The sequence below is a fragment of the Callorhinus ursinus genome, unplaced genomic scaffold (genome assembly GCF_003265705.2).
Source record: "Callorhinus ursinus isolate GAN/ISIS: 27379988/994484 unplaced genomic scaffold, GSC_fseal_2.0 scaffold1, whole genome shotgun sequence".
NCBI classification, from domain to species: Eukaryota; Metazoa; Chordata; class Mammalia; order Carnivora; family Otariidae; genus Callorhinus; species Callorhinus ursinus.
The window spans coordinates 85,338,827-85,351,543 of NW_027397063.1; the positions used below are offsets into that span (position 1 = coordinate 85,338,827).

General features: G+C 33.7%; 1 protein-coding gene across 3 annotated transcripts in view; it reads right to left on the reverse strand.

Annotated features, from left to right (window-relative positions):
* Positions 1 to 318: 318 nt before the first annotated feature.
* Positions 319 to 12,717, reverse strand: part of SKIL (SKI like proto-oncogene) — a 30,286-nt gene continuing 17,887 nt past the window's right edge. For 2 of the 3 annotated variants that reach the window (XM_025879046.2, XM_025879053.2), the window contains exons 3-7: positions 12,355 to 12,452; positions 9,939 to 10,171; positions 6,039 to 6,280; positions 5,527 to 5,751; positions 319 to 4,662 (exon numbers count right to left, since the gene is read on the reverse strand). In XM_025879046.2, the coding sequence (XP_025734831.1) occupies positions 4,504 to 4,662; positions 5,527 to 5,751; positions 6,039 to 6,280; positions 9,939 to 10,171; positions 12,355 to 12,452 (957 nt within the window). In that variant the 3' untranslated portion in view covers positions 319 to 4,503. The remainder of the gene's footprint in view (positions 4,663 to 5,526; positions 5,752 to 6,038; positions 6,281 to 9,938; positions 10,172 to 12,354; positions 12,453 to 12,717) is intronic. The other variant, XM_073897394.1, reaches the window with a different exon arrangement.

The following is a 12,717-nucleotide window of genomic DNA, read 5'->3' on the forward strand; positions in this document are numbered from 1 at the left end:
AGTCTGCTTCTCCCTCTGACCCTCCCTCCTTTCATGTGCTCTCTCTCAAATAAATAAAATCTTAAAAAAAAAAAAAAAAGAAGTGAAAGCAAGAGACCATATACCATGAAAGAAAATAACCACAAAATGCTGGTATGTTCTATACCTGAAATATTGCATGAAATTTCGTATTTTGTCATTTAAAAAAAGATTCCTCAAGTTAATCATTTAGTGTGTAATGACTAAGAGACTTTAAAGGAACAAAAGGAGAAAATGTCATTCTTAAGGGACAAGAAACTTGAGTTCACACAGGATACTAAAAGGGCTTCAAATGAGTTTCATTGGCATTAAAAGTTTTTATTCTGAATTTAATCCACAATCTATACAAGTTATTTACAAGGCATGAAAATGGAAAACAGCACAAAATACGATTGAGGTATAAGCTGAGAGCACAGTATGTCATGTTTCAATAAATATAATTCAAAATTTGTAAACTAAGTGACCAGATAGATGAGTCTTGTTTTATAGTAAAACCATATAAAATATTTATTTCACGTGAGGTAGAGGACAGTTTTGTGTGTCATGTGATGCAACCAACCACAGCAATTTTAACCATAAAACTGTACATCATTGGCAAAATTTTAAATTGAATTATGGTCAATGTAGTCAACAACTTGTTTCAACAGTTGCAGAACAGATATTTCACTGCCTTCACAGGTTAGAAATTCAGAAATAATTTAAAAGACTACTGTGTTGGCTTAAAATTATCAGGATAAGCAAATACTTCTAACAGGATGGTTAAAAGCAAGTATATTTTATTTCTCCCAAACTATAATTCCCCCAAAGTTGTCCTAGATTAAGCAATTCTTTTAGCAGGACTTTTTTACTAGAACTACTTTAAGTATGCTGTGCTTTATTTTCAAGTGAGGTATCTATATTGAAGAAAAAAATCATAAATTTCTTTTACATTCAACTAACTTAATATACTATTTTGTTTTCTGGGCTTAATTTTTAAATTTCAGTTTTTACATTTGATCACTTTCTAATTCAAAAACAGTAGCACTATATAAGACATTTAATTCTACTAAAGAAACAAGCTCCAGATTGCATTACAGTTTCAGAAGCCATCTAAAATGGAAAGATTTTACAAAAACAAAACAAAACAAACAAAAAACTGTCCTTTAAACAAGATGTAATATAGAATACCCATACAAATTTCTTCCAATAATGGATATGCTTCAGTATCCTATACTAGAAAAAAATTTAAGCTGTTTAGTCAATCCCACAATGTATTAATACAGCAGTAATGTGTCCCTTATTGCTGACAGCTTCAATAAAAATTAACAAGTAGTTCTAAGCACAGAAATAGATGTACAGTATGAGCACAACTTATTACATTGATTTTTAATGTCCTGTCGTGCAGATTAAATGCGTAAGAGCAAATGAAAATGAGGATTTTCCCCAAAGCAATCAAAACATAAGTCACTGAGAAGAAAATTTTAGAAGCTGATCAAAAACCTTCAATTAATTTTAGGGAAATACCTTGAACGTGTTTCATATTACTGGAGTTTCCTTCCCATTCTACTTTCCTTCAAACAGAAGCCACAGATGTGCAAATAAATTGGTCGTTCTGTCATGACTTCTAAAACCTATCGATAACCTGCAAATATCATTGTACTCGTCTATTTCACCTATTTTAGTAACTGGTTTTTAATTCAGTATGTACAAATGATTTTATATCTCAACTGGTAATATATTAAATATGTTATAAAATTAGCTCAAGAAGCATAAAACATCATGACTCTCATGGACACAGAAATTCAAGCAAAAGAATATGCTCTACAAAACTAAAGCACAAGCCAAACTTACATTGTTGGTCAAATCTTTTCATAGTGTTACAAGTTGCATCTGTGAAATCAGGCTGGTTTAGAGCTTCCTCAATGACAGCAGATTTTACATTTACTACCTTTATAGATTTGGTACCTTTTACTCACAACAAATAAAGTACAGAAACTATCATCATCAAAATTAAACATCACCCATCACCCAGTAAGCTAATATTCTATCTTTTCTTCCTTCTTAAGATGCTCTAGCACTTTTGATAGGCCGTTCCTTTAATGCAGCTTTTTAAAGTAAATATTTTTATATTTTTCCTAAAAAGAATATTACAAAGTCTGAGGAAAAATCTGCTTGCCTAATAAATTGGCACACAAAAATTAACACCAAAACAAACTTTAAGCTAGCAACCAACACACAAAATGAGCATGCAAAGAATAGAAGAATAAGTTTATATGGATATTTCAGCAGAGGCCACTTTTAAAGTATTACAAAATCTATTTTCAACCTATGTGGTGCAGTTTAACTTAAAATTACTTTTAACTAGAATAGGTATAATATTTACAATTGACTAAAAAGCTCTATTTTCAAGGAAGTTAGAAACCTATGGCACATCAATGGATCTTCTGGAAAATGAAGACTATACAATTTTATGTGGCAAGTTTTCCTTATGCGAAGAACTAGAAAAAATATTTCTTTACTCAATTCTAACTTAAGAGTTTATGATAAAGATGTTTAAGCACTGTTTAGAATTTTAAAATAAAATATTTCAAAGATTAAGCAATTTATTTTAGAAGTTTTGGGTTGAAACTTGTCATTTACAAAGTAACATAAGCACAATGATTTTTTAGTAAATTAGAAAAACAAAATTATAGGGGCTTGAGTTTATCTCCCAAAAAGCTTAACTGTGACACAACTAAAATGAACTTTATCATAAAATGTCTTTTTGATTTTTCTTTCTCCAGATCTAAATAAAAGGTATTAGGAGGGTCTATCATTTTTAACATTTATACCTCCTTGAGGAAACCAAGAATCAACAAATTAAATTGCAGGGTAATATAGTAAAATTTAATGGAAAATAGAAAATACACATTTACATCACACTCTAGTAAAGAAACTATACTTTGAGAAGTACAAAAATTCTTTTAGGATATGTAAGTACCATTAAGTGAAATACGAAAATAACTGGCTAAATGATAACCTACTGATTTCTGAAGTTCTATATCAGTAGAGCATCTATTGTCTACACTGGAAATAGTATACAACCTTAACTCTAGCTGATTTATTTTAAAAATAAATTTAGCTCTCAAGTAATTTCATACAGTACCCTTCACAACATAAACATATAATTCCTGAAATAATAATGTCAATTAATGGTAGCTTCAGGAAACTTCCTTTAAAAAATGCATACTAAGAATTTTACCTAATATCTTGTAAGCCAATAATTAACAAAAATGAAATTTGCCATTAAAGAATGACAGACTTTTCTGTGCAAAAAAAAGTGCAGAAGATTTGCCCCTCCCCCAAACTATGGAATTCCTGTCTTCTAAAAATTATCTAAAAACCTTTTAGTAGCAGGTAACTAAACTTCCCTATATTAACCTACCATACACTACCAGTTGACTGTAAATTCCTGATTTTGATATTAAGTAGTAATTGAAAATGGTCCATTCGTGCAAATATTGATAAGATTTAACATTTAAACATACAAAAATCCAAAATAACCTTCAAGGTATTTAATATTTTACAATTTAAGGAAAAACAAACCCATTAAGGAAAACAAATCCATTATATAAATTTCAGTGAGACCCATAACTACATATAAAAACTGTACAGGAGGATTATGAATCGTATACAAACTGATGTACGTCAATGGTATCAGTTTTTCTCAAGAACATTAATATTTTCACACCTCTATTGACAACATAAAGTTCAAAAATTACATTTTATTCCCTCTTCTGAAGTTGTTGCATAAAAAAGACTTCTAAATATAACCACATTTAAACCAAAAAACAAATTACAACTGCTTTTTGTATTTAATAGCAGTGTATAATAAAGTATGTTATCCTTCCTCATTATGCCTATGGGGTGTGCTATAACCTCATCAATGAAATTCCTCTTTTGACAAAATGTCTCTTAGGAGACACTAAAAAAAAGAGAACTGGTGGAAATTCATTCTATAATATGAACAAAATAAAAGCAAATTTTATGTATAATAATGAGTATACTGTATCAATTTAGAAAGGAGACTGTTAACGAAAAAAATGGAGATTCAACTCCTTCAGTAGCTCTGTATATTTGAAATATGAAGCCACCATTGTATGTAAAGTTGAGTATGAAATATAGTTAACAAAACTGACCACAACTATCCATCACACAATGCAGCTTTTAAAAAGTATACAACTGCTAAATTTGCATTAGAAATATAGGCAGATTATCTAATAGTTCAAATCATATAGTACTGTTTTTAAGCCGGTTGAAAAAAAAGTACAAAGAAGCATACATTTTCATTCATTTGGAAAATGTAAAAATTTATGTACTAATATATAATCTCTTTACTTTCTCTGATCTACAAATGGACAGGATGCCTAGTTATCTTCATGCAGACAAGTTACTCAGAATTCAATAACCAAAGCAAACAAAAATAAACCCTGTTGGGAATACACAGATGAATCGCTTTAAAGGTTTCTATTCTTTAACAGTCTTAGATGATTTCAAAATTTGCAGCTTTAGCTCTTTTATCATCATCTCTAACTTCTGTCTTGCCTCCCGTTCCTGTCGAAGTTCATCTTGGAGTTCTTGCCTATCAGCCTCAGCATGGTCCAATCTCTGTCTCAGTTCTGCCAACTGTGAGATTTAAAAGACTGTCAGTTTTCATTCAGTTTTGTTTTTCCATTTAATCTTCACATCATAGCAAAGACCTACTTTCAAATTACTTTTTACAAAATGAACTACATTTGTAAATTCATGCATACTACAATCTCTTGAGTATCTAATAATATTCATCCAGTTTTGACTTAATATTGAACTGAGAGGGGGAAAAGGGTCAAGAGAACTAACACCTAGAGCACTTTCATTATGCCCTACGGTTTAGTATACCTCTCACACAGCCTACTCGCGTTATTTGTTCATCTTCCCCAAGTTGCGAGCTACTATTCATTTTTGCTCAAGTGCTTTTGAACATAGTGGGCAACAATTCATGTCTGTTAATTTGGTGATTTGAAGGCGCATAAACTACATTAAGATAATACAACATTTGATATTCAGAGAGCTAGAGATTAGCAATTTGGGCAACTAAAATACAGAAACCTAATGAAAGTTTATTAAAGCAATCAAAATAAAAAAAAAAAATCATCGTGGGGGGCACCTGGGAGGCTCAGTCTGTTAAGCATCTGCCTTTGGCTCAGGTCATGATCCCGGGGTCCTGGGACTGAGCCCCACATCGGGCTCCCTGCTCAGCGGGGAACCTGCTTCTCCTTCTCCCTCTGTCTACCACTCCCCCTGCTTGTGCTCTCTGTCAAATAAATAAATAAAATCTTTAAAAAAAAATCATGTTGGATGATATACCATAAACTTGTGTTTAACAGAATTATCTATTTTGAAATCTTGCCCAATGAAATGAGCTTGACAAAAAGTAATTTTAATAGAGAAGGTAACAGCTTCAATTTCCACATTGAAAGGGCAACATTATACAAACTGAGTAATTCTTACCTGTGCTGCATATTCAGCCTCTTTGTCTTTTTCTAAATTTGAATCACAGGTACATTTTTGCTTCATTACCTGCTCTAATTTTTTCTCTAAGTCTTTCTGTTCAATATAAAATTCTTCCATTCTATGAGCATGTTCATTCTGCAAAGATTCAAGCTCTTTCTGTAAATTTTGCTGTTCTTCAGTGAGTTCCTTCATAGCTTTTGAACTACTCAACATTTCAACTTCCTGTAATACGAAGAATAACAATACAATTTTTATTTTGTTTCCATCATGCTAAAAACTTCTATACAGGAAAAAATAGGACAGAAAACATCTGAAATTCAGCTGTCACATCAGTTTTATATATAAGTAATTATCCTGAAAAACTATTTTCTCTAAAAATTTGAAAGAAAATTGCTTATGAGTATAGAACCCTAAATCTTAAACACATTTATAATATCTCTCTTGACTTTTCTTGAGAATGTGCAAAAGTATCTTTTCATAACAGACTATCATTTAAATAACAATTTTACCATCTGAAGTTGTTGCTTCTTCTGCAAAATTGAGTTCAGTTTTTCCTGTTGTTTTACATAAGTTCTCATTACTTCTTCCATGATCTTTCCCTTATCATCCTCACAGATGATATCTTTGACAAGAAGTGGAGATGAAGCTGCAGCATCATGGTCCATTCCTGCCTTGCTTGTGTCTCTGATGAAACTGCAAGTGGTAGACTCGGGTTTCTTTTTACTTGTAGAATTATTTGAGATTGATGGATCTTTGAGAGGCAAAAATGAAGTAACAAAAAATGAACATCACTGTTAAAAAGTCACTAGAACCCACAAACAAAATGAAAAAAAAATTCCATTTACAAATGAAATAAAAAATAATGAAATAGTTAAGAATAAATTTAAGAAAGGTAGAACAAGACCTATACAATGAATACTACAAAACATCACTGAAAAAAATTAAAGACCTAAACAAATGGAAGGGCATCCCATGTTCATGGATTGGAAGATTTAATATTGTTAAGATGGTGTCATGAATTGAATGTTAGTGACCCCAAAATTCGTATATTAAAATCCTAATGCCCCATGTGACGGTGTTAGGAGGTGGGGCCTTTGGGACATAATTAGGTCATAAGGGTGGAGCCTCCATGATAGGATCTATACCCTTATAAAAGAGACTCCAGAAAGCTCTCCTGCCTTTTTCACCATGTGAGGACTTCCACCATGTGTCTGAAGAGAACACAGACCTTTATGAACCAGGAAGCAGGCCCCTACCAGACACCAAATCTGCTGGTGCCTTGATTTTGGACTTCCCAGCCTCCAGAACTGTAAAAAATAAATGTTTGTAGTGTAAGCCACCCAGTCTAGGGTATTTTTGTTATAGCAGCCTCAACAGACTAAGATAGATGATAAATATTCCCCAAACCGATCTTTTTTTTCAATTCCTATTGAAATTCCAGCTGGCTTTGTGGCAGAAATTGACAAGCTGATGCAGAAATTCATATGAAAACACAAGGAATCCAAAATAGCCAAAACATAATATTAAAAAAGAATAATAAACTTTTAGGACTCACAATGCCTAATTTCAAAGCTTATTACAAAGCTACAGAAATCAAGGCTGTGTGTAGCATTGTCATAAACATTTGTCCAGAAATAAACCCATACTTTTATGGGCAACTGGTATTTAACAAGGGCACCAAACAACTCAATCAGGAGAGAATGGTCTTTTCAACAAATAGTGTTGGGACAACTGTAATCACATACAAAGAGTGAGACTGAACCTCACATTGTATATAAAAATTACCTCAAAATGGATTGAAGAGACCTAAATGTAAGAGCTACAACTCTTATATGTAAATCTTTGTGACCTTGGTTTAGGCAATGGTTTCTTAGACATAACATCTACATAAGCAATCAAAGAAAAAATAAATTGGACTTCTTCAGAATTTAAAATTTTTGTGCTTTGGGATGCCTGGGTGGCTCAGTCTGTTAAGCGTCTGACTCTTGATTTTGGCTCAGGTCATGATCTCAGGGTTATGAGACTGAGCCCCACTTTGGGATCTGTGCTGAACGTGAAGCCTACTTAAGATTCTTTCTCTCCCTTCCTCTCCCCCTCCCCACCCCACTTGCGCTCTCTCTAAAAAATAAAAATAAAAAATAAATAAAACTTTTGTGCTTCAAAAAACACCAACAATAAAATGAAAAGACAACTGATAGAATGGCAAATCATATATCTGATATGGGTCTACTATCCAGAAGATATAAAGAACACTTATAACTCAATAGTAAAGAGAGAACCCAATTTAAAAATAGGCAAAGGATCTGAATAGATCCGATAAAACATGGAAAGGCACTAATATCATTAGTCATTGGAGAACTGCAAATCAAAACCATGAGATACCACTTTACAACCATTAGGATGGCTATAATCAGAAGAAAGACAATAACAAATGTTGACAAAGATTGCAGAAATTGGAACCCTCATAAGCTGCTGGTAGAAAGGAAAATGGTACAGCTGCTTTGAAAAACAGTCTGGCAGTCCCTTGAGATATTAAACATGACCCAGTAATTTCACTCCTAAATATATACCCAAGAGAAATGAAAACATGTCTATGTTAAAAATTGTGCATAAGTGTTCATAGCAGCATTATTCATCACAGCCAAAAAGCGGACACAATTTGGGGCACCCATCTGGTTCACTTAGTAGGGCATGCGACTCTTAATCTTTCTAATCTTGGGGTCATGAGTTCAATTCCCACATTTGGCATGGAGCCTACTTTAAAAAAAAGTGGACACAATTTAATGTCCATCAACTGGTAAGTGGATAAACAAAATGTGGTATATTTATCTATACAATAACAGAATATTATTAAACCATATAAAGAAAACAAGTATTAAAATATGCTACAACATGGACTGAAAAAATATTATCCAAGTGAAAAGCCAGACAATAAAAGGTCACATATTATATGATCTCTTTTATATGACATGTCCAGAATAGGCAAATCTATAAAAACAAAAAATAAATAGAGGCTGGGGAAAGAGGAAAATAAAGAGTAACTTCTAATGGATTACAGGGTTTCTTTTTGGGATGATGAAAATGTCCTGAAATTAAATAGCTGTGATTGTTGAACAACTTTGTGAATTTACTGAAAGTCACTAAAGTATACACCTTTAAGTACATTTTGTAATATATGAACTATATCAACAATTTTTTTAAAGTCACTAGAATTAATTTGGGAAAAAAATATAACACCAATATGACATAACAGTATGTTACTAATTAGTGTTCACCATATTTATATGAATCCAAAGAAAGTTGAATTTTAAAAATCTCAAAATTAAAGTACAGAAACCCCCCAAAGAATCTCAGTTATCTATGAAAACAGTTAAATGACTAATGGACACTTCACCTACTCCAAGATAGCTGAAATAATTGTCACACTTGCTTAAGCTGTAAGCAAAGCTCTGCTGCTATGTACAGGGTAAAACAGGCAGCATTTGAGCAGACATGTCTCCTCTGGTCCACAGTATTTTAAAAAACATTGTAACTAGGCGGTTTTTTTTTTAAAGATGTCCAGCCAGCATTCTGCTTTTTATGCCATCTGCCTGGCTCTCATAGCTATGAGTTTTCAATCCTTGCTTATAACATGGCTGTTTCCCTGAGTCCTTTACCTAACAACTCTTACATACTTCTTAGCATTATTTTTTTCTAAGACTTTCATTCTTTCTTTTTTTTTGAGTAATTTCTATACCCAACGTGGGGCTCACACTCACAACCCTGAGACCAAGAGTCACATGCTCTATGACTGAGCCAGCCAGGCACCCCATTACATACTTCTTAGCATTATAAAATGGTTTCTCAATTCGCAGCAAATTAGATAGGACCTTCTGAAGAAAACTGACAGCAAAAAAAGGGCAGGAAAGGAAAAAAAATCACGCAAAAATCACTTGCAGTATGAAACCATGTAGACTACATAACTACATCATTAACCTCTATAGCTGTAACTGTTCTAAAAAAAAGTATAGGAACTGAAGTTCTAAGTAGTCACTCAGAGTTTTGAAAGGTGCATTTTTTTAAGATAAAAGCTTCAATTATCTGGAACTCTCTTAAACAAAAATCCTCTTTAAAAATGCTGACTAAGGGCTCCTGGGTGGCTCAGTCGGTTAAGTGTCTGCCTTCAGCTCAGGCTATGATTCCAGCTCAGTGGAGAGCCTGTCCCTCCCTCTCCCACTCCCCCTGCTTGTGTTCTCTTTCTCTGTCAAATAAACAAATAAAATCGAAAAGAAAAGAAAAGGAAAGAAAAGGAAAGAAAGGAAAGAAAAAGGAAAAGAAAGAAAGAAAGAAAGAAAGAAAGAAAACGAAAATGCTGAATAAACATGTTTATTAAGTGTATGATTTTAAAAAAATAATTTCTAAATACTTACCTAAATGGCTACATAATTCTCTACTTGTTTTTAAATCCATTTTCTCCTGTTCCTCCAGTGAGACATCTGGGTAAGACACCATTTTTTGATGTTTCCCACTACTATGAGGCTTCTCTGACTGTCTTGGTATAGATCTACTTGCCTCCGTCTTTGTGACCTCTTTAGACTGGGATACAGCAGAAGTAATCGACACATTTGGGGCAACCACTTTATCACACATGTATAAGTAGTAGCTAAAAGCAAAGAAAGGCAAAATAGTACATATATTACATTTGGGTAAAAAGTAAAATATGTTAAATCTATTTCTATGGTTAAAAAATTTTATACCAAAACAGACAACCTAACACCTCAGAAAATAAGGATCATAAGGGTATGTGTTGTGGGGAGCGCTGTGCATTGTGTAAGACTGATGAATCACAGACCTGTACCCCTGAAACAAATAATACATTATATGTTAATAATAAAAAAGAAAAGAAGGATCATAGAATTCTTTAAAACTTCAGTACTTTATCAATCAGAGAAAGACATGTATCACATGACCTCACTGATATGAGGAATTCTTAATCTCAGGAAACAAACTGAGTGTTGTTGGAGTGGTGAGGGGTGGGAGGGATGGGGTGGCTGGGTGATGGACATTGGGAAGGGTATGTGCTATGGTGAGCGCTGTGAATTGTGCAAGACTGATGAATCACAGATCTGTACTTCTGAAACAAATAATGCAACATATGTTAAGAAAAAAGAAAAAGAAGAAGATAGCAGGAGGGGAAGAATGAAGGGGAGTAAGTCGGAGGGGGAGACGAACCATGAGAGACGATGGACTCTGAAAAACAAACTGAGGGTTCTAGAGGGGAGGGGTTGGGGGGATGGGTTAGCCTGGTGATGGGTATTAAGGAGGGCACATTCTGCGTGGAGCACTGGGTGTTATGCACAAACAACGAATCATGGAACACTACATCAAAAACTAATGATATAATGTATGGTGATTAACATAATAAAAAAATTTAAAAAAACTTCAGTACTTTAGACAGTAAGTGCAAAATTATGAGTAATTTTTGTTACTTTGCAAAAAGTAATTTCTAGGCACTAAAGAGATACTCACTGGGAAAGAAAACTACAGTCTCATCTCCTTCCCTCAAAACCACCTGAGAACTAAAAGCATGAAGCACTTTAGTGCTGTTTAATAGTCTGAATAGGTAAGGTTTATGCCAGAAAGGACATAGACCATATGCTACTTGGAGAACTATTTTTTTGCCCCCCCCCCCCCCCCCCCCCCCCCCCACGCCCCCCCCACTCCGTGAAAGCAAGGAATCCTCACTCTTTGTTAGAGGCTGATTCAGTCCCACACCACAAGGCTATGGCCTGATTCACCACAGGCCCAATGAGGAGCTCCCAAGGCCCTTCTTACATAGCACTCTGAATACCGCCCAGCTACTGCTACTGGGCAGTCAGTCCTACTTGTTTCAAACCCCACAGAGCAATTTTCCTAAAATACTTTAGTACTTCCTAATTTGATAAAATTTCGATAGTAAGTTGCACAAAACTAAGATTGAAGGGATAACTACCAATTTTGCTCAAAGCTCACATAAAATTGTTCAGCAAATTATCTGAAAGACCCACGGAACACATCTGAGCTAAACACTGAAGCACCGTATTATTAACTATAATCTGCATAACCTTTAGCCAAAAAATGCAACCATTTAACTGATGTACTACTTCATTCCCTAAACTCTAAATGATCTCCTCTTACATCTTATTTTCTTTATACAATAATCTGTATTGTTCTTCTTTACTAATTACATGAATTCTGAGATTTATTCTCAGATTCAGTATTCTGCTAAAAAAACTGACAGGTTTAATAATGCCCAAAGATTTACTTCAAACACAACAGCAATGATGGGAACTGTGCAAATGTAAATAAGACTGAGATTCTTCATCACCATGTTTGAGGGGAATATATATCTACAGCAATAAAAACCTAGGAATCAATAAAAAGTTTATCATCTAAGGTGCATTTTTATTAAAAATAGGAAACTGGATTTTGAAGGACGTGGTTACTATGAAAGCTTCTAAGTTTCAAAAAATTTCTTTGTAAAATACCAAAGTTGCATACCAAACTCTTATTTAAAGAGTTGGTTTACCTCTTACAGGGAAGAAAGGAAATTAAAGGAAAACTTCCAACTTTTAATTAGGGTGAAAAGGAAATGAGGAATTCCTAGAAAGAACATAAAAACACCAAGAAAAGGTTATCTCAAATATTCAACACAATTTACAATTCATTTCATTAACAAGCCTAAAACTAAATAATGAATTCCCAGGAACTAGAACAGTACCTGACATATAGATGTCGAATGAATAAATGAATGAATGAATGAACAAATGAATGAATGAACAAACAAATGAGTCAATACCCACTCACCTGGGGTGTAAAAATGAATGTGTCTGAGAAACATGGTCACCTTCCTGCTTTATAACAGGGTACCATGACTGTAATTCCATTCCTGATGGTGTATCTATCTGTAGAAAAATGTAGAAGGGAAAAAGTTCATCGAGGGAAGATGTGATGGTTAATTTTACGTGTCAACTTGACAGGGCCAGTGTATGCCTCTGAAGAACCCTGACTAATAAGAGTTACATTATTTGAGAGTCCTCTTGTAACAAGGCAGCTTTCCCTTAAAGTACCAAATCTAGTCACTCACAACTATGTAACCTATCCTATCACAGAAACCGTTTCAGTATGCATATTAACATGGATTACCAGAAATGATTTCATAAAATTTCA